This window comes from Acomys russatus, chromosome 2, assembly GCF_903995435.1.
Source record: "Acomys russatus chromosome 2, mAcoRus1.1, whole genome shotgun sequence".
Lineage (NCBI taxonomy): Eukaryota > Metazoa > Chordata > Mammalia > Rodentia > Muridae > Acomys > Acomys russatus.
The window spans coordinates 64054014-64081947 of NC_067138.1; the positions used below are offsets into that span (position 1 = coordinate 64054014).

Below are 27934 nucleotides of genomic sequence, written 5' to 3' on the forward strand. Positions count from 1 at the left end.
GTGTTTCTTATTTTGTTATTTTTATAACAAAGTATGCGAGAGGTTCAGAATGCTTCTCTATAGAAGGTGTTTGCTTAGAAAAGCCGGCCTGGATTTAATCTACTTGTTTAAGGCCGTTGTTTCTTGGTAGGTTATGAAATGCAGACAGTTGCTATCATTTTCTTACGTTTGAAGCCTTGTGTTTAGGACATTGACTCTGGCATCCAGTAAAATGCCTGGTACAAAACACATATGCAAGTCACATTTGCTAAATGAGTTTAATATCAAAGGTTAAATTTGGGAGAAAAGAAGGTGACTGTCCTTTACAGTGACACAGCGGTCATCTATGTCCTCACTCAATAGCTTTTGTGTTGACATGTTCCAAGTAACAGCAAGATGTGTTGACATGTCAAATAAAAAATGTGCCAAACTCACTTTTCCCCCTCACCCAGACTTACTTCTTTTCTTTTATTTCTAGTTCTTTTTGCAAGCAATTTTCTCAGATTGCTCTTTTCCTTGTTTTTCCAAAACCTGGCTCTTTTTGCTGTCTTTCCAGGTGGAGTTTGCTTCCACCTCACTGTGCTTGGACAGTCTTTCTCTAGCTGGGTCTCTGTGTACTACTCACTACCTTCTGTCTTGGACCGGTAGTCTCCTCCCATAAATCTTGGGTACTGGATTGCAACATCAGTGCCGTGCCCACAGTTTTAACTTGGACAACCAACTTACCACAATGGTATGGCTTTTGGTAAACAATGCAGTGGTTGATCAGAAGGTTAAACCGTCTGGCTTTACTATGAAAGGCTTATTTCTTTTCCAACTTTATTTCTCAGTTTGTAGCCAAAATACCGTCTACCATTTTCAGATTAGCACTTAATACTTTTTGCATTTCCCTGCAATGGTCTTCCCATACTTTTTTTATGCTTTGTGAAATTCTGTGAGTCGTTTAAAAAAAAAAATAGGTCCCCCTGGGAAAACTCAAGTTTCATGAGGCTACGGATAAATCATTACTGTTTTATTTTTAATATCTTCAGTAGGAGAGTTACATCGTGGTTGTTTAATAAAAAGACGAACGGCATCCGTTTACATAAAGAATCTGACTCTGAACGTCGGCCCTCTGGTCAGTTGGCACTGACTGCAACACAGAGAAAATATCATACCTTAATTAGGAGAACGAAGGCCAGGCCCTACCCAAGGCCCAGAACCCGCGGGACCCGCCTCTCGTTCCGGCCACGCCCCTCGCCACTGGCCACGCCCTCGACGGGCCCCCTGGGTGCCAGAGCGCACGCGCCGGACTGGAGCTGGCGCGGCCGTCCCCTCCCCCACCCCCGCCGCCGGAGGGGAACCGGCAGCCGCGGCTGCTCGGGCCGGCGGGGTAGGTAGTCGTCATGGAGTACCCGTGGGATGAGCTGACCCTGGCCTTTTCCCGCACGTCCATGTTTCCCTTTTTTGACATCGCCCACTACCTGGTGTCGGTGATGACGCTGAAGCAGCGGCCAGGTGAGTGAAGGGGGCCGGACAGGCTCCGGGTTCCGCGTCCTCTCTGCCTGGATGGCCCAGGGCCGGCAGGTCGGGATCCCCTGCGGCCCACCGGACTCTGACCTAGTCTTAGGAAAATGATGCAGACCCCTGAACAGAACGTCTCAGGTGGGACCTGGCACCTTGTTAGGGTGTTAAAACTACAAGAGTGGGTGGCTTTGCGTTTTCTCACTCACTAGAGAGAGACGTGGACCAGGTAACAGTCATTTGGCGTGTATTTCAACATCTGTGAAACGTGTGGGAAGGGATGTGGTTTTCACAACAGTGAGTTCCATGAACCAAGTGACTAGAGAGCAATGTTTGTTCTCCTGCTTCCGACATTGACTATGTGGCTTTACTTTTATGTCCATTATTTTTCTGACTCTTTGTCGTGGAGGTCAGGCATTTCACTGCCCTCTGCTCCCTGCTGCCTTCCCGTGTCCAGCCGGTGAAGTGTGAAGGCTTAAGGCTGATTTGATTGCCTCACCTCTATGGACTACTGATTTTCTAAATCCTTGACTTTCATACGTTTTTGAGAGTTTCTAAGTCTAACTCATTGAAGGACAGCTTATCTGCACGGGATACTGCGTCTCTGATTAAAGAGATTTTGTTACCACTCTGTATCCGTATTGACTAGACCCTTTCAAAGGGTGGTTCACGTCACTTACTTCCCTGCCACACACTGTAAGATTCATTATTTTCATAATGATATTTAGAGGTTATTCGTCTTTTCACTGCCTTTATGAGTGTGCAGTGAAGTTTCCCAGTGGCTGTGTTGTAAGAGATGATTGAAACAAGTGGTGAGTTCAGCCAACCATTCCTATTTGAAGCTGGGCATTAAGGAGATACGCCTAAATAACAGAGCAACGAGCCTTTTCTCATGAAATAGTTTTTGCTTTGGATAATACAGTTATTTGAGTAAAGAACACATTATTTATTTTAACATTTAATGTATTGTTTTAATAACCCAAATGTAAAAACTTTAAAAGTGGTTGACGTTTCTTTCTTTCTTTCTTTCTTTTTTTTTTTTGTGGTTGACATTTCTAAATGCTGAGTGTAAACAAACTCCAGGCCTGTCGTTACTAGAGATGGGTGCTAGGGAAATGCTCTTTCACCCAGTGTAGCCCCAGCTCTCGGAGTTTTTAAAGTCTCCTCCACCCACCCCATTCCCCACACAAGGTTTCTCTTGTAATCCTGGCTAACCTGGACTCACTGTGTAGACCAGGCTGCCCTCCAGCTCACAGAGATCTGCCTGTCTCTGCCTCCCGAGTGCTGAGATTAAAGTAATTTTTTTCTTTTGTTTTGTTTTTTTGAGACAGGGTTTCTTTGTGTAGCCTTGGCTGTCCTGGACTTGCTTTTGTAGACCAGGGTGGCCTCGAACTCACAGTGATCCGCCTGCTTCTGTCTCCCGAGTGCTGGGATTACAGGTGTGCACCACCACACCTGGCTTAAAAAAGTCATTTTTAAAGGTATGATTTACATAAGGATGTTCACTTTTATCACAGAGTTACATGATTTTGGGTAAAAACAGTAATAGAACCACGGTCATGATAAAAGTGTTGAGCATTTTCCTCGTCTACTCCAAGTTCCCTTTGCCCTTTTGTAGTCTCTTCCTCCAAACTCTTACGACCCATTTACGATCTCTTTACATCTTAGGGGTCTGTGGAGAGGCACAATTTGAGAATGACTTGGAGGGAAACATGTTTTTCTCTCAATACTTGGTAAAGGAAAGCGTTCACAGGAGAATGCCTGCATAAGCAGGCATGTGCTAGAGTGCCTGTTCTCTTTAACAGTAGTGATTATTTTCAGTCCGCAACTTCTTGTCATTTTCATAGAAAACAGTTTTCATTTTTCATGGTTATTAATGTGTGTGCTTCCTTGGCTTATTGGCTATTTTATTTAACTCCGGTAACCACCTAATATCTTCTGCCTGTTTGTCAGGATGTAGATTGTTGTTTTATTTTATTGAGTCTCTTCATGCATCATGGACATTCTACTGTAAGGGCTAAAGCTTTTTATTTTACTTTATTTTAGTTTTTCGCTTGTTCAATTTTAGCTTTTCGTGCAGAAGTTTTAAAAACTTCATGGTTGAATCTGTTTACTATTTTTATTTTCAGACCGATCTGTTTTTTATAGACAGATCTCCTTTATGACTTTGAGGATTTATTTATTGTTTCAGGAAGGTTGGTCCTCATGCTGAGGATTATAGAAATACTGACTTATGCTCTTTTAAAAATATATTTATTTTTATTTTTAATTTAGTGTGTGTGTGTGTGTGTGTGTGTGTGTGTGTGTGTGCGCGCGCGCACGCGCATGTGTTTGTGTGTGTACAGGTGCCTGCAGAGGGGGAGTTACACTAGAGTTACAGGTGTGTCTGAGCCATCCAATGAGGGTGCTGGAAGCCAATCAGGTTCTCCATATGAGAAGTGATGAGAAGTAAGTGCTCTTACCAGCAGCTGCTTATTTATATATATATATATATATTTTTTTTTTTATTTTCCTTTGACTTCTTCACTAAAAGACAAAGCTAAGTGAATGGTACAAAAGGAAGTTTGAGGCTGGAGAGATGGCTTAGTGGGTAAGAAAGCTTACTGCACAAGCCTGAGGACCTAAGATCGAATCCCCAGTAGCTATGTAAAAAGCTGAGGATAGCTACATGTGCTTGTAACCTCGGCTCTGTGGGGTTGGGGGAGACAGGAGGATTGCTGGGGCTTGCTGACTGCTAGCTTAGCTTCAGGTGCAGTGAAATTCCAGACCCTGTGTGGAAGGAATAAGAGAGAATGATGGGATAGGACACCTGATGTTTTCCTTTAGTGTCCATGAATGTGTGTGTACACACACACACACACACACACACACACACACACACACACACACACACACACACCCTTCTTAATTTCTCTGTAACCGTTTGGTGGTAGGTGGATATTCCTTTTAAGTCTTTGAATCTCAGTGGTAAATTATTCCAAAGAGCACTTGGAACTCAGTGGTCTGGGCAGAGTGGTTAGCTGAATTGGGCTTGCGTGTTATGGAGAACATTCTTCTGCGTGACCCTTTGCAGGCCCCTAGGGTCTACTTGCATTCTTCAGCCTGGCATTTCTTTTGGGAGTTACTGAAATTCTTCCATAGCTCCTCTCTGCCTTAACTTTGTCATATTGATTGTAGCCGAGAGCCACATTTCCTTTTCTTGCCTCCATATGTGACACAGTACGGGTGCGGAATGACCAGCAGTACTGCTGACAGTAGTTTTGCCCTACTCCTGACTTTACTGAGGATGCTTCTAGAGGTTAGTGAAATGTGATGTTTCCCCACAGGCTTTTTGGTGGCATCTCGTAAGAAAGCCTGATTGTATTTGTTAACTTTCTAGGCTGTCCCTCTTTATTTACCGCCCTAATAGAGAACGTGCTAGATTTGATCAAGTTTTTTTTTAATCGGACATTTATTGACCAAGATTGGTGGGTAATGTCTGTAATCCTGGTACTTGGGAGGCCCAGGTAGGCGACTGGAGAAAGTTCAAGGCAAGCCTGGGCTGCATAGCAAGACCCTGTCTCAAAAACCAAACTAGAAGAAATCTATTGACATAAATGATTATATGTATTGCTTTCCCGGTGGGAATATAATGTAGATTTCAAGAATGTAATTTGAAAAGTTACGAATCACCCTTACATTTTTGGAACAAACTTTACTTGCTTTATGCATTATTTCAGTGTATCTGCGATTTGACCTGCTAATAATTGGTCTAAATTTTTTTTTTTGTTCATGTTTATAATTGATTTTTTTTCAAATTAGATTATTTTGTTGTGCTCTCCATTTCTAGCTTGGGTAGTAAGGTTCTGCTGTTTTTATAAACCAGGTTTAGGTCAAGATGATTTATTTAACAGGTATTGCCTGTTTTTAGGTATTTAGTAGACTTCAATTATGAAGTCTATGAGTCTCTATTTCTTAGTAAACTATTTTTTGTTTGTTTGTTTAGTTTTTGTTTTTTTTTTTAGTCTTTTGAGACAGGCTTTCTGTGTGTCTCCTTGGCTGTGCTGGAACTCGTTCTGTAGACCAGGCTGGCCTCAAACTCACAGAGATCTATCTGCTTCTGTCTCCTGAGTGATGAGATTAAAGGCATCCCCTTCCCACTTCCCCCAACCTGGCCTTGGTACTTTGTAGTGGGTAGGTGTTTCTTTTCTCATCAGTTGTAAGTTGCTTGGTAATTTACCTTTTCTCAGGAGTCACCTGTCTCCTTTAGATCAGGCTTGTCAGAGCAGATGTGTCTGTCTCCAGATCTTTGACTAGTTTAGCCTGTACCGTTGGTATGTGTGTATGTATGTGTTCATGGAGATGGGTACATGCATGCGCACAGGTGCTAGTGCACCAGCCGTCGAAAGTGGGTGTTGGATAACTTCCTGGATTCCTGGCCATCTTAGCTGAGACAGGCTTTCTCACCGAACCTGGCTTGGCTGGGCTAGCTGGCCTCAGGGTTGCAGAGGTCTGCTTCTCTGCTTGCCAAGTGCTGGGATATGGGTGTGTGCATTGCTATTCCCAGCTTCTCTGTGGGCACTGGGGAAACACCTCCCCACTCCACTCCTTGTTTATTCTTAAGTGTTTCTTTGAATCTTGTGGATCTTTCTTATGCCTTATGATAATTTTTTAAAAAATATATTTATTTATTGTTTATACAGTTTCTGCCTGCATGTGCACCTGCGGGCCAGAAGAAGGCACCAGACCTTATTATAGATGGTTGTGAGCCACCATGTGGTCGCTGGGAATTGAACTCAGGACCTTTGGAAGAGCAGCCAGTGCTCTTAACCTCTGAGCCATCTCTCCAGCTGGCCTTATGATAACTTTTATAGGTTCTCTTTTCATTTTGAATAAAATATATTTGCCCAGACCTCTGTCTGTAGATATAGTGATTAGCTTGTCTTCTCTGTCTGTGCAGTCAGCATTTCTCTTCCTTAATTTAAAACAGAAGCTCTGGTAATTGTGAGTCTCATCTAAAGTTTAATAGATCTTCACTCAATATATCCATGCATTACTAATTGGCAGTGCTTTTGTGATGACCAAGGAAAACTCCATTTTTGTGCCAGGCACACATGTTAGTAGCTACTTGTCGCTGACCTAAATTCCTGAAAGATAGGTTCCCCGCAACCCTGACTCCTTATCTCACCCCCCCCCCCCCCGAATTGTGTAACTGTTGTAAAATGATTAACTGCTTGCTCTGGCTTCTGTAAAGCTGCTCATTGCTGTATGTAGGGGGAGTGGGGTCCTCATGGATCTGTACATTCCACAGAAATGAAGTATGTGTGGCCCTTGCCTTTAAAAGCCCTTCCTTCACCTGCTTCCGGGTGGCCAGTCTCTGATTTGGGTTAGAGACTCTAGCTCTGCTAGCAGTTTTAATAAATTTGGCTAAGTATAATCTGAATTGAATCTGGTGGTCTTTTCTAGGTGGTCTTGAACTCCATAACACTTTCAATTCCCCAGTGACTAGTTCTCCAGAGCTTTAGAACCCATAGTACAGTGGAGCTACAGTTCATGCCTGCGAATAGAGCAGTCTTCTCCCACCGCAACAGGCCCTAGGGCTTCCTTCCTTTTCTTTCTTTCTTTCTTGTGGGGCTTTGCTTATTTATTTTTTAAAATGTATTAAAACTTTATAAATTTTTTATTATAAAGAAATTGCAACCAGGCCCCATGGCACACATCTTTGATTTTAACATTTGGGAGACAGAGACAGGTGGATCTCTGAGGCTAGCCAGGGCTACATAAGAGAGGCAGGCAAAACCCAAACCAACTCAACCCTCAAACACCTTGCAAAAAAGAAACTCACAAAGCAAAATTAACCATACTTAAACTCTATACATCTCTGTGAACTTCTGTACAGTTAGAAAAGCCATTCTGAAGCTGTGGGGTGTCACATTGGATTGTGTATGTTCACTATCAAATATATTTATGTACTTCTCTACCACTAAATATAAATAAAAATCCAAGGCAATTAGCTTTTTATCCTCTTCAGTGACTGAGAATTTACTTCAAAACACACATTTGTAATTATATTTACTTCTACATAACAAAATACCTCCAAATGGTAGCTGGAAAATACCTTAATGGATTAAAATAAATCAGTTTCTGAGAACGGGAATTTGAGAATGCCTTACTTGGGTGGCTCCAGATGACTTCCCTGTGCTGTCTGCAGGCCTGAGAATCTTTGTAGCTGTTGGCAAGCGGCCTTAGCTTTTCATGATGAGAGCCTTCCTGTGGGGCTGGTCAGATGCCTTATGAAGACATTAGATAGTAAGAGATGGAGAGCGCAGTGACTTTGTCCCTTTCCCTTGAGGGTAACAACACACTATCACATCTGCTTTATTCCACTCACTGAGATAGAAGGTATCCACCTGCCTCCACCTCCTGAGTGCTGGCGTCACAGGCCTGTTAGTCACAGCCCTGGCGTGTGCTGTAGGGCCTAGTGCACTCCATCTCCTGAACTATAGCCCCTGCTCTGTTCTGCTGGAAGTTGAGCCCTAGGATTCCAAAGCTAGCCTGAGTTATACATTGATGTCAAGGCTAGCCTGGGCAACAACAGGCATTGTCTTAACAACCCCCTCCCTCAGCAAACTCTGAAAACAGCGTGTCTGACTAACATTAGAATATTATTGAGTAGCTGTTGTCTTTCTATTCAAGATACTTTTTCTCCAGCAATTAAAATTCAGGCCACTTTAAAACGACCCTTACTATCATTAGAATACATTTAGCAGAATGCATAGACACACAACACACACACACACACACACACACACACACACACACACACACACACACACACACTCTTCACCTTAATGCTGTGCTATACATCTGGACACTGGCAGCAAATGCAGAAAACACTAACACTGGTTTTGTGATGGAGGGAGCGTGGGTGGGTTAATTCTGTTAACCATAGTTCTTTCCAGCTTGGCCAGCTCCCACCAGAGGAAGATATGACAGGCTCCTGTTGGAGTGCGGCTGGCAGATGTTGAGTTCCATCTCACACTCACAGCCCACACTGCAGGCAGACCTCCAACCCGCTCAGAGATGGCTCGGGGGCAGCCATGAGCTGTGTCTGTGAACAGAGGGGTTCAAGAGTTGGGGATGAGGAAAGATTATTGAGGAGAGATGCTAGGAAGGCTTCATGTTTCACATGTACAACAGTAAGTAAGTGGGATGTGGAAGGAGCGGTTAGACTGCTATTTTAGGGAACGTCATTTTAATACAACTGAAGAGCTGTTTCCAGAATAGCCCAGTGGATTATAGCAGATACTAAAATACTATTGGTTCAGGATCTTATCCAAGAGTTTCCAGAAGGCAAAGGCATTAACAGGAGGATTTTCTAGCTGGTGATTAAAATGACTGAGTCTTGGGCTGTGGATGTAGCTTGGTTGTGGAGTCCTTGGGTTCAGCCCCCAGCACAGAAAAGCAAGCAAGCAAGCAAAGCAGCCTATAGACTCCCTTAAAATGGAAGGGTGGTCAGCTGTACGCCACCAGCATGGGCTCGTGTAGGACCCAGGGCTGCTAACAGAGAAGAGACTGGGCCACTCTTTGGTTCCAGCGCCCAGCTCACTTTGTTTGATACAGGATCGCATACACTCCAGGCTAGTTTTGAACTTGCTTTGTCACTGAGGATGGCCTTGAGTTTCCAGTTCTTCTGCCTCCAGTTCCAGAGTGAGTGCTGGGATTAGAGGCTTGTGTCACCACACCTGGTTTTATGTGGTACTGGGTGTGAAATCCAGGGCTTCATGATGCGCGCTAACCGCTCTACCAGACGAGCTCCAGCCCTGGCTGCTTTTCATATTTTCTCCCCTTTCAAACTTGTTATTCTCTAAGACCCCGGTTTTATTTCCCCATCTCTGCCAACATTTCACTACTCGGAATCCTCCCATTGTATCCTATCATTTGTAATCTCGGTGTAGGTTTTACAAGTTTCAGTGTAGGCTAGAGTAAAAGTGGTTTTGTGAAAAGCTGTTTCTCTGCCCAGCCTGGCCAGCTAGCCACGGGCCAACTGGACTTATACCTTCCATGCCAAGAAATCCAAATTTCTCACTATCCTGCACACTGTAAGACCATCCATGCAAATCGTTAATCTCTCTCACCTGATAGAACACTTGTTAAGAGAGGCTGTCTGCATCCCAGAGTAATAGGTCCCTTTCCTCTTCCGTTTGTCTCAGTTCTTTTACAATTAGCCAACATGGAAAAGACCTCGAGGCTGTAACCCAGCCAATGGGGAGAGGTTTGATTGTCCTGTGTGGGGATTGAAACTGTGTCAGATTTCCTGCTTGGTGACCTTGCTCGTCTCCTGAAGGGCATTGCCTCGCTGGGCTACTTTTGTATTGTTCCCATGTTTCTTTGTGTGGCTTTAAACATATTCCTTTCCAACGGTTTGGAGAACTTCCTCTCATTTGCGTAGCTGAGAGTGAAGGTTTTTATTTCTTTAGATTCATTATGTTTCTGTGGAGGTATGTGTAGATGAGTGCAGGAGCCAAGGGAAGCCGGAGCTCCCAGGGGAACTCTAGATCCCCTGGAACTGCGCTTGCCTACCAGCAGTTGTGAGTCACCCAACATGGGTTCTGGCATGCAAACTTAGGTCCTCTGAGAGAACACCGAGTACTCTTAACCACTGAGCCATCTCTGTGGCCCTAAAATTGCAGTTACTTAAACCTAAGGAAACAGTGGCATCCTTCTCTTCTTTTGAGATTACTTTTGCTTCATAATCAAAGACACAAAAGCATCCGTGTATAAAAAGCATCCGTGTGTGGGCTGGGTCTTCTCTCATTGCCTCCATTGTCCTTATTCTGGTTCTTTTTTACGAGTGTCGCATACAGTGGCACTGTCATTCTTACACAGTAACAACAGCTATTAAAGACCATTTCAGAGGGATATTTCTAATCCCTAAGCACTGCTGTATTAGTGAGCTCATTGGACAGATGCGAAGTTTGTGGGAATGAAGTATCCTTTCCTAGGCCACATGGGTAGTAAATTATGGAGCCAGTTCTTGACTCCAGATCTTGCAAGTTCCAGTTTCTTACCGTTCACTGTTCGCTTTCTCTTGGCGGCCCTATTGAATGCTCTTGCTTTTCAATATTTACAAGTCTCAATAAGCTGTCATTTGTTGCGTTTTTTCCTCCATTGTTTTTGTCATTTATACACTACTAAGCAGTTTCTCCACTGTTTTTTATAATTAAATCCAGAAACAAAGGTTGCCATTGTTTCTTTATCTATTTTGTGGGGGGTGAAAGGGGTAATATATTACAGATTTATTTACCAATCTTGGTGTTATGGACATATGGAAAGTGTAGGAAGCATACCTTGCAGTTTTTTTGGATACAAAAGTCATAATGTACTGCGGATTTTCATAATGTATATATATCCATGCAGTTAATATGTAGATAAGAAGACAGCATCCATGGCCTTCAGAAGAACTCTTTGTTGTATGATTTTAAAAGCTGGAATGGGTTCTGTCTAGCATGGAGTGAGAAAGGATGTATACAAGTGACACAGGCTAGGGCTCAGTTGGTAAAGCCCTTGCCGCACAAGCATGAGCTGTGCTCAGAAGCTCTGTGCTGTGGCACTCATTCAGAATCTCTGGGCGGGGATTTCTGGCCAGCCAGTCTAGTTGAGTTGGTGAGCTTAAGGTTTTGTAAAAGACCATGTCTCAAAAAGTAAGCTTGCGGGAGATACCCAGCTTCTACCTCTGCATACACATGTGTAGCCAGCCATCCATCCATCCATCCATCCATCCATCCATCCATCCATCATTTCATCCATCCTTCCTTCCTTCCATCCATCCATCCATCCATCCATCCATTCATCCTTCCACCCATCCATCCATCCGTCCATCCTTCCATCCATCCGTCCATTCATCCTTCCATCATTCCATCCATCCATCCATCATTTCATCCATCCTTCCTTCCTTCCATCCATCATTCCATTCATCCTTCCATCCATCCATCCATCCATTCATCCTTCCACCCACCCACCCATCCATCCATCCATTCATCCTTCCATCCATCCTTCCATCATTCCATCCATCCATCCATCCATCATTTCATCCATCCTTCCTTCCTTCCATCCATCATTCCATCCATCCTTCCATCCATCCATCCATCCATTCATCCTTCCACCCATCCATCCATCCATCCATCTGTCCAGCCTTCCATCCGTCCATTCATTCATCCTTCCATCCATCCTTCCATCCTTCCATCCATCCATCCATTCATCCTTCCACCCATCCATCCATCCATCCGCCCATCCTTCCATCCGTCCATCCATTCATCCTTCCATCCTTCCATCCATCCATCCATTCATCCTTCCATCCATCCTTCCATCCATCCATCATTTCATCCATCCTTCCTTCCTTCCATCCATCCTTCCACCTATTCATCCATCCATCCATCCATCCATCTATCCATCATTCCATCTATCCATCCATCTACTCACTCACCCACCCACCTACCTATTCATCTACCTACCTATCTATCAATCTATAGATGCATGCATACACATGTGCCCGCACATGTGCGCCCATATGCTTCTGTGTGTATACACACAGTCTATAATTTATTTCTCTAACTCTAGAGTTATTGCTTGAATATATTTAATTATTTTTTCTTATCTATTAATCATCTATCTGTCTATTTGTGTGTGTGTATGTGTGTGAACAGAAAGAATATTTGACCATGCCCCTTGGTCTTAGACCTAGGGGAGAGGAATAGGGTGAAAGCGGGAGGGAGGGAGGAATGGGGGGATACAAGTGATGGGATAACAATGGAGTTGTAATCTGAGTAAATTAATGAAATTAAAATAAAAAAGAATATTTGACCAGACAAAAGATAGTATGTAGAGAGTGATATGGTATAGTGAGAATTTTGGTTTAAAAAAAAAAAAAAAACCCAGTTATTTGAATATGCTTTTGTTTTAATCCCAGATGTGGAATATGGGGCTGCTTCAGATTGACCACAGTAGCTGAGTATAATTTGCCTCATGCTCTAGTAAGGGCATGATTTTGCCAGCTGGAGATAGTTTATGATTGGAATTCTGGGGACTCTTCAGAGCGTATATAATGCTAAATCCCCAGAGGTGTTCTCGGGGTGGCTGCTGCTTTTGCTGGTTGCTGATTGCTGGCTGCTGGTTGCTGGTTGCTGGTCTCCTGACTTTATGACCAGTGTCTGAACTTTACCAGTAATACGTTGGGTAGCGTGGGGTGAGAACTTTAAATTCAGAATTCTGTTTGTGCAATGAGTAGGCTGGACTGAGTGCCAGCTAGACTATCTCTTCCTCAGGGGTCTCAGTTTTGGCTCTAAAGAGTTTTTTTTTCTGTTTTGAAGTTTTAATATCTTCAACTTATCCTTTGTTCCCCCAGAATAGTAACTGCTTTCTGAAGCTTATTCTTCTGTTATATCATACTTATCTTTGCTTTTTCAACTGCCTGGTTGACAGTTCTATATGTATTTAGTTCTTTATACTAAATTCTCTCTGTTAAAGTAACTATGTTTTCAGTCGTCTGATAGCAGAAACCCAGGAGTAGAGCTTAACTTCATACTCTGGTTTGCATGTCTCTTATCCGGTATTTTGGTTTTGATTTTGTTTGTGTCTGGGTTCTTTCTTTCTTTTTTTTTTTAAGGGAAAGCAGGTGTCTCTGGGTGACCCAGGTGGTCCTGGTATTTCCTATGTAGACCAGGGCAGCCTCAAACTCATGGAGATCTATCTACCTATGCCTCCTGAGTGCTGAATAAAAGGCTTATACCACATCCAGGACTTTCATGTATCCCGTTAAGACATACACTGCTATTTCTCCTCCTCCCCTCCTCTTCTTCCTCCTTACCCGCTTCTCCTCCTCCTTTTTTTTTTTTTTTTTTTTTTTTGAGACAGGGTTTCTCTGTGTAGCCTTGGCTGTCCTGCACTCACTTTGTAGACCAGGCTGGCCTCGAACTCACATTGATCGGCTTGCCTCTGTCTCCCGAGTGCTGGGGTTAAAGGCGTGCGCCACCATGCTATTTCTCAATCATCAGATCTAGTCAGTATAATGTCATCTATGTAGGAAGCCAATGTGATGCTGTGTAGATGCCCAATATGATCATGGTCTGTGGAACATGTTGGAATGTAGAAAAGTTAACATAGACCTGAAGACTGGTGTGGTTTAGTGAAGTGAAGTGCTTCTGCCTTTCCCCCTTTTTAAACTAGTACAGAGAAAAAAGTGTTTGACTACTAGGTTACTAGTTGCATTACTGTGATCCAGGAAATACTGCATCATAGATGCTAGCTGCTGTTAGAGCACTGCCTGTCTCGATGATAATTCACATCCCCTCACTAGGAGTCATCTGCTTATAAAAAGACCGAGCAGCCTAGCCATATGGTCACCATTTTTTCTTTTTTCAAATCTTTAGTTACAGCACCAGTTTGTATGTGTGCATGTGTGTACACGTGTATGCGTGCATACTTATTTTTTTTTCCTGCATTGGTGAGGAGAGGAATCTCTATGGGCTCTTACTTGATCTTTCCTACTGTAATGATTTGTGGGTCATTATGGGGATTGTGCTAGTTGCGAAGTATATTTATTCTAGTTACATACTATGGAACTGGGGAAATAACCACACAGTGGTTCTGTCTATCTGCTTTTCCTGTGGTATTAAAAGTTGATTAAAAACTTCTTGAATTCTGTCAGACACCAGTTCTGTCAACTTTAGTTACTTACATGATAAATTTCAAAAACTGCTTTTGCTGGTGAATCATGTGTGACTTGTATTACCTATTTTTCTGTTGAGGTGATAAAACATCACAATTAAGGTCAATTTCAGAAAAAAGAGTTTATTTCGGCTTCCGTTCCAGAGTGTTAGAGTCTGTAATGGTGGGCACAGTGTGAGACATGTGGCAGGGGCAGGAAGTTACGAGCTTACATCTGCCAATGCAAGCACAGAACAGAGGGTGAACGGCACGTGGCGTGGCAGGATCCTAGCTCTCACAGATGGATTTTAGTGGCATACTCCCCATCAAGCCCCCACCCCCAGACAGCACCATAACTGGTGACCAAATACTCAAATACTAGACGCTCTGGAAAAGATTCTTATTGAAGGCACTACATCCCTCAGAAGTGTTATAGAGCATGAGCTTGTGTGTGAGAGTGTGTCAGGTACTTGCCTGCTACTTTGACAAAAAGCAAGCGAGAGATGAGAGTCCTCCATGGTGGGGAAGGGATGAAAAGAGGAGTAGACAAGACCAGAAAGCAGGCTGGGGGGTGAGGCCATAACATCTCAGAGCCTGCCCCGGTGACGTATTTCCTCCAGCAAGGCTTTATAACCTTTCTGAATAATGTCATGAACTGGGCATCAAGTGTTGTGAGGACATTCTTTTTTATTTTATTTTATTTTTATTTTTTGCCTCTATATAATATTTTTCCTATCTGTCTATCTATTTTAAAGTTATTCACTTTACATCCCAATCATAGCCCCCTTCCTCATCTCCGTCTCCTCCCAGTCCCACCCTCCCTCTCTCTTCCCCCCTTTGCCCCTCCCCTAGTCCTGAGAGAGGGGGAGCCCTTCTCTCCTATCATGAGGGGCATTCTTGTTCAAACCACTGTTTCTTCTTCCAGAATGCCTTCCACCCTCCCCATCCCACCTTCTCTGAGCTTTTCAGTGACCTGGAACATTGTACTGCTACCCCTGGCCTTTTTTTTTTTTTTAACATAGTGCTAGGGATCAAACTCAGGTGTCTGTGCTTGCAAGGCAGGTGTTTTGCACACTAAGCCATTTCCCCAGGCTCTGTTTTCTCTGTTTCTTTTTTGCGCGCACATGTGTGTGTATGTGTGTGTGTATTTATGGGGGGGGGGAGAGGAGAGGAGAGGAGAGGGGAGAGAGAGAGAGAGAGAGAGAGAGAGAGAGAGAGAGAGAGAGAGAGAGAGAGAGAGAGAGAGAGAGAGAGAGAGAGAGAGAGAGTGTCATTGGTCAGCATTAGGTGTGAGACAGTCTCACTTTTGCTTGGAACTCACTGATGGCTGATTCTGGAAGAAGCTTATCTCCAGCTCACATCCCACTAGCCTGCTTTTTTTTTTTTTTTATTTTTTATTGTTTTCTTTTGTTTGTTTGTTTGTTTTAAAGTGAATTCTGGAGATTAAACTCGGTCCTCATGCATGTATAGCAAGCCTGACTGAATCCCACCCCCTTTTAAAGGGCCTATAGGGGAAGACCAAAATAAAATCATGTTAGTGTTCACACAAGCACCTAACATTGCAAACAGAAGCTCTGAGAAAGCCAGGCCATTCCCATGCCCCATAGCAACCACTGGCCGGCTGGATGTTAACTGTTTTGAAAATATCTGCAGTGCAGTGGCTCCTCCACAGGGAGGGGGAAGAAAAGAGGGAACAGAAGCCCGAGGGAAAGATGCTCAATGTCCAACGTGTACTTGTTTTAAAACTAAAAAATAAACAAAAGAAAAGAAAACTATAGTGCAGTGGTTCTTAAAAATAGAAACCCATTACTGCCCTGAAAATAGACTGAGCACAACAAAGCAGAAAGGCCATGCTTGCTACCCACGGAATAACCCGTCTAAACTTCGTAGGAACCAAGTTAGAGATCCTGTTTAGGCCCAGTCCAATGATTCATGTGGGATTTTGCAGGTGTGATTTTAAGTGAGTTCATGGAAGTGAATTATGATTTGGTGTTTAGTTTTCATTATTAGTGAAAATAAGCTGCACTGGAATGTAGCGTATTCGCTCAATTACACATCATCCATGGCTACTTTTTGCCACATAGGAGCTGGATGATTGAGCAGACACTGTGTAGCCCATGGTGTCTAAAATATTTACATCTACCCAATAGAAGCAGTTTGCCAGCTCCTGGTTTTGCTGGTTAGAGTGCACACGGAAGCTCCTACTGTGACCCACAAAGGGCTGTAACCATGGACCATGGGCCTGGGCTACTCTCTGTGTCTCTGACCACTGCTGTCCCGCTCCAGGAGGCTCTGTGGGTAGCAGACCTCATTCAGTGGTTGCACTATTGCCTGTCATGTCTTCCTCCAGCTGTCCATCACAGCTCACTTGAAGCATTCAGTAATAAAGTTCATCCATGATTATTTATATTTCAGCCATCTTGAAATTTAATTTAGATTGCAGTGTGACAGCTTTTGCAGAGATCTTGGGAAAATAATTCTGTTGATAGCATATTTGAAATATCTTAAAGTAGGACAGAGAATTTTTTTTCTCTCTCTCTCCTAAATGTATGTTAAAAACAAGTAATTTGGGCCTAGGGAAATGTGCATAAAAGCCTTGAGCCTATCTAGAAGCCAGGCAGGTGTGGTGGTCACCTGTAATCCCAGTGCTTGGGCAGAGTCACGGAACTCCTGAGCAACCTGGCTGGCTAGCCTAGCTGGAGTGGGTGAGTCCGTGTTCAGATAGAGACTGCTTCAGTAAATAAAGTGGGTAGAAATTAAGGATCCTACCCAATATCAACTGTGGGCCTCCAAATACATGCATATACATGTTTACACACATGTGTACTTATACTCCCATACATGCACATACACATACAAACATAAAACACACACACACACACACACACACACACACACACACACACACACACACATGGCTTTTCTTGCTGACATAATTTTGAAAAAGAGGTCAAGTAGGACCAGTATGAGGGGCACTCCCCTCCCTAAGCTGTTGTCTTCCTGGGTCTTTTTGTCTAATACATCCTAGTTCATTGACTTAAGGACTGTTGCATTTACTTTCACTGACATGGCACATTATTCTCACCCCAGCCTTTCAATAAAAGAATTATATTTTTGACAAGGAGAATTGAATGAGTAGCAACTCAACACTTTCATTTAGCCTTAAAAAAAAAAATTTCTGCTTCCAGATTGGTCCATTCAACAAGTAAATCAGCCAGCAGTGTCTACCGTGTACTCAGCATATATAAAGTATATAATATTTTCATTTTATAAAAGATGCAATTTAATGCGAGAGAGATTGAGGCCCTGCTACTGGGTACTCCTAACTCCCTGTTCGAATTGTGATAATGCAAGGGAAGGGAAGCTAATGTTAGCATAATGTTAATGTTTAAACAGTTTGAACTATTTCATGTGGTTTTCTGTCATATGAACACCTTTTAGAGCACCCATTCTTTATGAAGGTCTCTTTTAGAAACCTCAAAGACTGAGTTTTAAAATGGAGCTGTAACTTGTGAACAAGATCAAGAACCTGATAATGTCTTAAATGCAATGAGTAGCTTGAAGTTGTGGGAAATGTTATTTGTCAGGCTTAATGAGAAATGAATAAGCATGTAACACATTGGCTTTGGATCGCTTTGATGGGTAAAGGGAAATCTGGATGTACATGAGTCCTCTTATTAGCCAGTGGTAGGATAAAGGTGTGCAGGATAAGGGTAATGCTAATTTTTTGTTAGGGTAACACTAAGCCAGTTAAACTGTCTAAGTGTGAGTTTACCAGAAGTAGTCAGTTACTTCAGGAATTTATCTTAATAGTGATGGCGCTGTGACATACTTTAAATCTCATGCAGATTGAGCTTCTGTTTGGAGAATTCTTCTCTGCTGCTAACCAGGGTATACCTATGTATGTGAGGAAGCAAAAGGGGGAGGGAGGGAGGGGGGAGGGAAGACGCAAGTGCACATGAGTCTGCACACATGAATGTATATGAATTTTGTATATATACATACATAGCCTAGAAGACTAGATAAAGTCACTCCCCAGAAGACAAACGTGACTGTGACTGAACAGCAGGACCATGGAAGAAGGGATGTTTTACTCCTTTGTCCTAATTTTCTTGTGTGATGGTAGAAGAGTGCCAGACTCAGACTTTCTCAAAAAAGTTCTTTGGCTGTCAGCCCTGTCAGTAGTGCTGTGAGGTCGGAGCCCCCCTACCCCCGCCCCCCACATACATTCCCCCATGTAGCTGGGGAATGGAGGCACTTCTGTTTCAAAGGTGGAAAGCACTCAATTAAGAGTTAACATAAGATATGACTTTCTCACGTACTCTGGTGCCTCACATTTGACCATGTCCCCTGGATGGGGAGACCTGGTAGCACTCAGCGGAAGGTCAGCAGGTTACCAAGAAGAGACTTGATACCCTATGAGCATATACAGGGAGAGGTAATCCCCCTCAGGAACAGTCATAGGGGAGGGGAATAAGGGGAAAAGGGGAGGGAGGGAAGAATGGGAGGACACAAGGGATGGGATAACCATTGAGATGTAACAAGAATAAATTAATAATAAAAAATTAAAAAAAAAAAAAGAGTTAACATAAGAGAAGGTGCTAGAGCCACAGTGTGTTTCTCGGTACCTAAGTTCAATCCAGCACCGTAAGCTGTCTCTAGTGCTTTTAGCCCTAGGTGTTTAGTGTCACATTATTCATTGTTAGTTATTGCTCACTGACAGATCAAAGGGCACACTCTTCATTGTGCCCACTGGTGAGTATGATGCTCAGTCACCACTGCGAGAGAGAAACTGAACGGTTCCTGTACACCCATTTAGAGAGCTAATTAACTATCTGCCAATCTCTCTCCCTTTATATATCTATCTGGAGATACAGTATCATACTTAGGGTGGGTTGTCCCACTTCAAATGATCCAGTCAAGAACATTTCTCACAGGCAGGCCCAGCTGTGTGGGGTGTTAGTTGATTCCAGCTGTAGTTAAGTTGACAGCCAAGATTAGCCATTAGAGCAGAATGTCCTCTTACTGTCTAGTCCCCTGGTTCTCCCCCGCAGCTCCCCGCCCCATTATCTTTAACCTTTCAGTTTGTTCCTCCATTTCCAGCCTGATATGTTGAAAACTTAGTTTGTTTACTATAGTCACTTATTTTTTTTTTAAATAGCTAAGATTACAAACCTTTCTTAAAAAGCAAAACAAAACAAAAGGCGGTTTCACTGTTCCTAGTGGCGGGGTGCTCAGAGAACAGCACCGTGGAGTGATTCTCTCCTTACACTTTTACATGGGTTCTGGGCACTGACCTCAGGTTGTCAGGCCTGTGTGAAGGGTGCTTCACCCACTGCACTGTCTGACTGACCCGACTTTTGTTTTGAAAAATTAATTACACTGCATGTGTGTGTGTACCTGCATGTGTGTGCGCACGTGCCTGTGTGTGGTGGTTAGAGGGCAACTTGTGGGATTTGATGTTCTCCTTCCACCGTGTCTGTCCTAGAGATCAAATTTACTCTGTCAGACGTGGAAGCAAGTCCCTTTTCCTGCCGAGCCGTCTCACCAGCCTCCTACCATTCTTAATATATTCCTATAACACATCTCAGAGGGCTTACAATAAGATTTGGGATGAGAGGAAACACCAAGTGGGAACCTTTTAAATAAGCCATCTATTACCAGGAAACTGGTAAGAAGACCTTGGATGATATTTTAAGGATGTGAAAATCTGTCATTAAAAAATCCTTGTAGGGTCTGGGCGATGGCTCAGTGAGTGAAGTGCCTGCTATGCAAGCCTGAAGCCCTGAGTTCATATCCCTGGCCTCATATTAAAGCCGGTGTGCTGCTGTATGAGTGACCCTGTCTCGAAAAGTAAGGTGGAGAGCTAGGCATAGTGGTGCATGCCTTTAATGCCAACGTTCAGGAAGATGAGGCTGGTGGATGGAGCTGTAGTTTCTAGTATGAGACCAGCCATGTCTATGTAGAGAGTTTCAGGCCAGCCAAGATTACATGCTGCCCTGCCTAGAAACACAAAACACAACTCAAAACCACAACCAAAAGCCCATAAAGACAGAGAGTGAGGGAGGAAGGTACCTGAGTCAACCCTGGCTTCCTCATGTGCGTGCACAGGCAATTGCACCATCAGTGTGCACAGATCTGTGTGCTATCTCTCACTTTCTCCCTCCACCAACTTTTTTTTTTTAATAGAAAAATACATTGTTTGAGGGTTAGATGGCTTAGTGATAAAGCACTTGCGGCATTGGCACAAAGACCTGCTTTGGGTCTCCGTAACCCAAATAGAGCAGCGCATACCTGTAACGCCAGCACTGGGGCTGCAGATGGCAGATCCTGCAGGGTTACTGGCCTGTCAGTCTAACTGAGGCAGCAAGTTTTAGGTACAGGCAAGTCCCAGTTTCAAGAACTAATGTGAAGATATGATGGAGGAAAGATACCCTGACATGAACTGCCGGCCTCCGTGTGTCTGTACTGGAGAACACTCCGCAACATACCTGCATAGACGTGCATATGCACCCAGACTCACCCATCCCATCACACCCCACACAGGAAAGCCATGGACTTAAAAGAATGCTGGTTTAAATGACCAGGACTTGCACACTTGTGGATACAATTTGTTGGAAATTATTAACTTGGTTTATTTCTCTAGTGCGATGGGTGCTTGGTGCTTTCATGTAAATATACAACTATCTCGAGCATGTTTTCACTCTGCCGTTTCAGGAGCAGTGGCTACGGCCTGGAGTAACCCGCTGTCCAGCTGGTTCAGCGCCATGCTCCATTGCTTTGGCGGGGGGATTTTATCCTGTATCCTGCTGGCAGAGCCGCCGCTGAAGTTTCTTACAAACCACACTAATATTTTGCTGGCATCTTCAATCTGGTAAGTTGCCCTTATGTTCCACTATGAGGTCTTTTAAGAATTGTTTTATAGATTGTAGTAAAGTGGATGCTTTCTTTTAAATTTTTTTTTTATGTCCTTAAGTAGTGCCAAAGTTCTTAAGTGCAAAGTTTGTTTCTTGCCCTTTCTCCCTTTATCTTCTCCCAGTTGCACTTGTTCTTACAGTTTCTGTGGGAACATTTTAACATGAGAGAACATCAAATATTGGTCTAAATATTTTCTTTTGTGAAACAATCTCAAACACATAAAATTATGACATGATAAAAAACCCCTAAATGTGAACAACTAGACGGAGTCCAAGTGCTTGTTAGGGCTTATACATAGCTTCCTTGTCTTTTCTTCCTCTGTGTTGTATTGACTCTTTGTTTCTAGCTAGCTGGTTTGGTTCAAAGTCTCAGTGTGTATTCCTGGCTGTCCTGAGACTCAGTACATAGATCAGGCTGTCCTTCAACTCAGAGATCCCCCTGCCTCTGCCTCCCCAGTGCTGGGGTTAAGGCGTGCTTTACCACCCGGCTATTGGATTATTTAAAGATGTCTGACATCTTTAAACATGAATTTGGTACTTTTGAAGTGAAGGAAAATGTTAGTAGGAATTGGCTTGGATTCTTCCTCATGCAAATTTGGATGTTCTTAAGAGGACTAATCAATTAAGTTAATATTGACTATTGATACAAGTCACTGTGCTTTGTTTTATTTAAACTATGCTTTCTATTATAAACCCTATCAACTTAACATGTATTAGGCACATTTGGGCGTCAGTTTTACTGGAGCTGGTGAGAGGGCTCAGTGGGTAATAGAGCTAGCTGTACACGCCTGGCAGCCTGAGTTCCAGCCGCAGAGCTCACACAAAGGAGGAAGTAGAAAATGGCTACACAGAGCAGCCCTCTTGACTTCCACATGCTCACTGTGGCACGCAGCCCTCTGCCCATCATGCACATACAACTCAGTGATAAAATAATCAAGAATTCATTTTATTGTAATAATTTTAACTTTGTTAAGTAGTTATAAACAGGGGGATTATAAATAACAATAGTAATGGTAAAGTAATAGTGGGCACCTGTGGCTGTGGAAAGCAGGTGAATAGTAACTCTTGAATTAATATTACATAGCAGCTCAGCTTTATTTTCTTATTTAATTATTAGTTCTACAGCATTGTGATTATTTTTTCTGACAAAATATTTTATTGGTGACATTAAGAGAAAAGTTACTTAAATACTATAAGGTAGTAGGTTGCATTTCTCTGATCTGTGACTAAATATTGTAGACCTCATCTACAGTTGTTCTGAACATCCAATAATAGTCACATCATTGGAATGTTCTGCAGGATAGCCCTCCTCCATATGAACAGGAATCCAAGTTTTACTGTGTTTTTCTTTTTTAAAATCCAATCTTGCCTGTGGAATTGGGATTTTTTAAAACTAACAATGAATACAGCCAGTTTCTCTCTCAAGTGGCTGGTCTCTAAGATCATGACTCAAACTATCAAACGAGAATGTTAGAGACACCATTTTAAACTAAATAGCAAAGTCTTAAAGTGACTATAGGTTGCTGCTTGCTTTCAGTAAAGACATCACCTTCTCTACTGTAATAGTCCCCCCCCCCATGTGAAAGTAGGTGGAGTGGAAGTAACCATTTGATAGCTAGTATGTATTGAATTAGTATTGTATATTGGGTAAATTCTTTATATCTTTCTTTATACTTAGGAGGCTTGTGAAGTAGCCATTATAATTATGTCTTTAGAGATTTATTATTTTTATTTTATGTGTATGGGCATTTTGCTTGAATGAATGTGTGTGCAACATGAGTGTGTATGCTTGGTGTCTGAAGAGGCCAGAAGAGGACATTGAATGCCCTGGAACTGAAATTACAGATAGTCATGAGCCATCATGTGCATGCTGGGAACTGAACCCAGATCCTCTGCAAGAGCAGCCGCTGTTCTTAACTGCTGAGGCATCTCTCCAGCCCCTTTAAAAAATGGCTTACATGTAACAGGTGTCTTTATGGCATTTTCATACGTGCCTAGTTTTGCCTGACTTCCTCAGCCTTCTTCCTGGCCTCCATGGCCCTCTGCTGTCTTGTGTCAATGTGTTCTTTCCACCATGCTTCCAGAGGCAGCTGTTGTCTTTACTTGCATTTGACAGCAAGGAAACTGAGACACAGGGAATATTTGCTGTAATCTCATATCTAGGTAGGTGTCAAGGCTAGAATCAGAGCAAGTGTGCCTGTGGAGCGTCCCTGCATGGCAGTTACAGCAGCTTGTAATCTTGCTTACTCATCACACAATATTGTCTTCCAAAAGCACTTCTAAAGACTTCCATTTCTATAATGGCGTTTTAAAAGCATACTAGCATTTTGGATTTTTTAATGTTGTGTAAATGCTGAAACTATATAAAAAGTCAACTGGCTGATTCTCATGCTTTCCATCTGTTCTGCTTCTAGGATCAAATACTAACCCTCTCATTTCTGGCCTGGGCTTTCTGTAACTTCCTAAATGGGCTAGTTTCTTCCTTCATTACCCTCCCCCTAAATCTAACCTTGACATAATGATGAAGGGATAATTTTAAAGTAAGATATAGTATGTCACTCCGGTGTGCAGTGATTTATTAGGAATGGCATCTTTAATGTACCTTGACCTGTCTGTCCCCACAGAGTCTCCCCTCTGTTGGCTTTGCTGTAATGTGTTACCAGGCAACTCCTCTTACTCCCTTCTAGCATACTGAACTTGCTGCCTGAGCACCTTTCTACCTCTGTGACGTGGCTCCCCGCACCCCAGACAGCGCAGAAGCCCTCTGTGGCTGCCTTGTCACCCTCCCCTATTGTTCCGCTCAGAGTCACTAGCGCTGGAGATATTCTCAGTTGTCTTATTCTTATGCTGGCTTGTCTCACTTCTAGACTAAAAGTGTATCAGAGCAGGGACATCACTCTGCTGACTGTGCCACCAAGTACCGTTCAAAGTCAGTAAGTGTAATTATGAAGCAACAGACAGCTGTGTTCTGTGATCTCTGGTTTTGAGTAGCACAGAATTACAGATCTTGATAATTTGAGGCAGTAAATGAAATAAAATTTTATGCCTATAAATGGATGCCTTTACATTTAAAAGATATGTTAGAAGCAGAACAGAAGAACACATTTTCAGTACACACACATGCATGTGTATGTATAGACACTTCTGAATTGCCTGGTTTTGGGTGAGCCTGCTGTACTACCCATAAAAAAGCAGGGCAGTTGCTTGTCTTTTACTTGCTGATCATCCTACGAAGATGATCAGTTTTTTTTTAAAAATAAGTATGGTAGCTGGAGAGATGTCCCAAGCACTGGCTGCTCTTTCACAGGACCTGGGTTCAATTCCCAGCACCCACATGGCAGCTCACAACTGTCTGTAACTGCAGATCCAGGAGATCTGATGCCCTCACAGACATATATACAGGCAGGCACCAGTGCACAGAAAATAAAAATAAATGAAAAAAAAAAAAAAAACTATGAACGCAGATTAAAGGATGTTTTGTGAGATTCTACAGATTTTAATTTTTGTCATTAATTGAAACCAATTGCCCCCTCTCTGGCTATTGGAGCCTTTTCAGAGGACCCCCTCAGCCCTGGGGTTAACTTCCTTGCCTCTTGGTACTATGAGATTCTTAGACTTTCCTTCTGGAATTAGTTTTAGTTTCTTTTAGTGGAAATAGCTTTTCCACAGCTCACTCGGAGCTTTGGAGGCACTGCTGGGGCAGCCATTGAGCTGAGCTGGAGCAAAGAAAAGGATCTGAGTTCTTATTGATATTTGTCTCCAGTGCAAATTCGAGACTATGGAGTTGTTTATCTTGTCTCTTACATATGCAGTGGTTAGAATTTGCCTAGATATGAGAATTCTGGTATTTGTTGGGCAAAGGATGTAACAAAATTAGAATATTCTGACATCGCTAGTTAATTTTATTCTGTTCTTTGCTCATGTACATTTAATTTTATTCATCTTTAAAATATGAGTGTGTTCTACGCTGTCATAGTTTCGTGGCCACTGTGCCATTCTTCCCTGCTTAGTTTTTATCTACTCCTGTTTTGCTTACTGTGTACTTGATGCACATTGCTAGTTATATCTGGTCCCTGGGATTTTGCCTCTTAGAAGGTCTGGTGAATTCTTTGTGTTGAGTACTGTTTTATCCTTAACAGATCAGGAAGGTGAGACATGAAGAGATTAATGACCTAGTCAAGGTATCAGAGACACTGAGCAGCTAGAGCCTGTTATTTAATCTTTTAGTTGGTGCATAATAGTGAATCCTTTTGAACTCTGGAACAAGAATGTTGTCCTTACAATCTCTTAAATATGAAAAATGATGCTGGCTTCAAGGCAGTGCATTTTACTGTTCAGTTATGAGTTTGAAAATTTACAATAAAATTTATGTCTTTGCTTCTTTTGACTTTGAGAGTCAAATGATTTGGGGAATCATATACTCAAGTAAGGTCATCTTTAGAAAGGTAGCCTCTCAGGATACTCGTTGCCAGCAGATGGAGGCTAGCACCATCTGCTGGGGAAGACAACAAGAGTGTCCTTCTGCCAGAGTGTGTCTACTGTCCGAAGACTCCACAAACTTTCATTTGAGTTTTCTTTAAAAAAAAAAAAAAAATCCATTTGTGGGACAGTGCATACTTTATAATTCTTCTATCTATTGATTATCAGAATTTTTTCCTTAAACTTCAAGCATTCTGTAGGGAGGTTACATTTTGATGAGGGAACATATGAGTCATAGTCTTATAGTCTTTTTCAAGACATATCCATGAAATTCTGAGTTTGCTGGTGTCCTAACCACAAAACGGAGCTATTGTATTAGACCAACAAGGCTGTAGTTTGGGTTCTGTTTGTCTCAGTTAAGTGACAATGCCTTTCTGCCTTTGGTAGGGAAGGCGAGTTGATGGTAAATGAAGTGGTCTTCTCAGTCATCAGCCCAGCAAAGCTCCTCTCTGCTCGGCCCCTGGTTTTAACCTAAGTTCTGCTCCCATCTTAAAGCCTGTTTACACTGGTTTATCTTATACTTATTGGTTGTGTCCTATTTTAGACTATTTCTACTCTGTCATTTTTCTCTTTGCATTATTCTGGCCCAGAGGACTGAAAGCACCCAGGAAACCATTGTTCTCATTTTATGTCCTTCTCCTGTACTGTATATATATTTAGGTGCTTACGAGGTAAAGGTATTTTAGATATTACAGACGTGGGTGAATTTACAACCTTTATAGAAGAGCCATGCTGTTTATTTTATTTTTTTATTTTTTTTGTTTTTTGTTTTTTTTGGTTTTTCCAGACAGGGTTTCTCTGTGTAGCCTTGGCCATCCTGGACTCACTTTGTAGACCAGGCTGGCCTTGAACTCACAGCAATCCGCCTGCCTCTGCCTCCCGAGTGCTGGGATTAAAGGCGTGCGCCACCACGCCCGGCCTGAGCCATGCTGTTTAATTAGTGACCACTGACCCAGTAATTCATCCGATCCACATTATGTAGCTAACTTAGGTTACATACAGAACAAGAGCCATTTTGTCTGGAGTCAGTTGTCTGACATGCTTATTTTTGAGTCTGTTGAGTGTGACAGAGAGCTGTCCCTGTTGCTCCAGGGCAACTCAGGCGAGTACAAGGGGTTCTGTTAATATGTGAGGTTGTTGTAGCTGCACTTTAGAAATATCTAGCGCTGGGCGTGGTGGCATATACCTTCAATCCCAATGCGTGGGAGGCAGAGGCAGGCAGATAGATCTCTTGTGAGTTTGAAGCTAGCCTGGTCTACAGAGCTGGTTCCAGGACAGCCAGGACTACAAAGAAAGCCTGTCTTGGGGAGTAGGGGAAAAGCGGGAAGGAGAGAGGAATGGGAGGATACAAGGGATGGGATAACAATTGAGATGTAATATGAATAAATTAATAAAAAATATATATAAAAAAACAAAACAGAAACAACAACAACAACAAAAAGAAAAAATTTGTCCTATTTGATTAAATAGGATAAAAATGGAGGACTCAGGGAAAGCAATAATTATAAATTATGGACTTTGTATTATAATGTCACATAGTTGAATATAAAAAATCCAAAGTTGCTGTTGTGGTAATACGTTTTAACACATGTTAAAGATAGAATTAGGGAATGCAAATGGAGTCGCTATAATACTGTTTTTGTCTTCTTTTGAGTATGTTATTTTTAGCATGAATTACCAGTAAAGTAAAACTATATCATTTGTTCTTTATCTAATCTATAATAGATACCACAGTATAATTTTATTTTATTTTATTTTTTCATTTATTTATTTTTATGTCCATTGATGTTTTGCCTGCATGTATATCAGTGTGAGAGTGTCAGATTTTGGAGTTACAGACAGTTGTGAGCTGCCATGTGGGTGCTGGAAATTGAACCCCGGTCCTCTGGCACAGCAGTCAATGCTCTTAACCGCTGAGCCATCTCTCCAGCCCCCGTGTTTGATTTCATTATTATTTAAGTGCATATGCCTTTTCTTCTTCATTGTCTAACTTCCTGGAAATCATTTCTACATTTAAAAATTTCAAAATATTATATGACTATGTAAAAATTTTAAACCATAAAATCTTATCTCAGGTAAGATAAAATTTCTCCAGATACCTCATTTTTTTCTCTCCTTTGCTTCCAGATTGAATGCTAATAAGCTATTCAGTTCGGTGCTATTTTACATTATGCTGAGTTTTTTGTTAGAGGACGGCTGATGCAGGATTCCTGCCATCCAGCGACCACAGATGAACACTAGAGCCTTTACTTTTATGTTGTAAAGGACAATGTATAAAGGACGTTTTGAGGCATAAGAACCAGTGGCTCCAGTTGTACGGAGCCATTGTTTGTCTGTGCCGAATGAAACAGGCCTTCCCCGGTCTATGGTAT

At 42.4% G+C, this 27934-nt stretch overlaps 1 protein-coding gene across 1 annotated transcript in view; it reads left to right on the forward strand.

Moving 5' to 3' along the window:
* Nucleotides 1-1267: 1267 nt before the first annotated feature.
* Nucleotides 1268-27934, forward strand: part of Tmem38b (transmembrane protein 38B) — a 37657-nt gene continuing 10990 nt past the window's right edge. Inside the window, exons 1-2 of the mRNA XM_051162116.1 lie at nucleotides 1268-1476; nucleotides 20884-21040. Of these exons, the coding sequence (XP_051018073.1) occupies nucleotides 1365-1476; nucleotides 20884-21040 (269 nt within the window). The 5' untranslated portion in view covers nucleotides 1268-1364. The remainder of the gene's footprint in view (nucleotides 1477-20883; nucleotides 21041-27934) is intronic.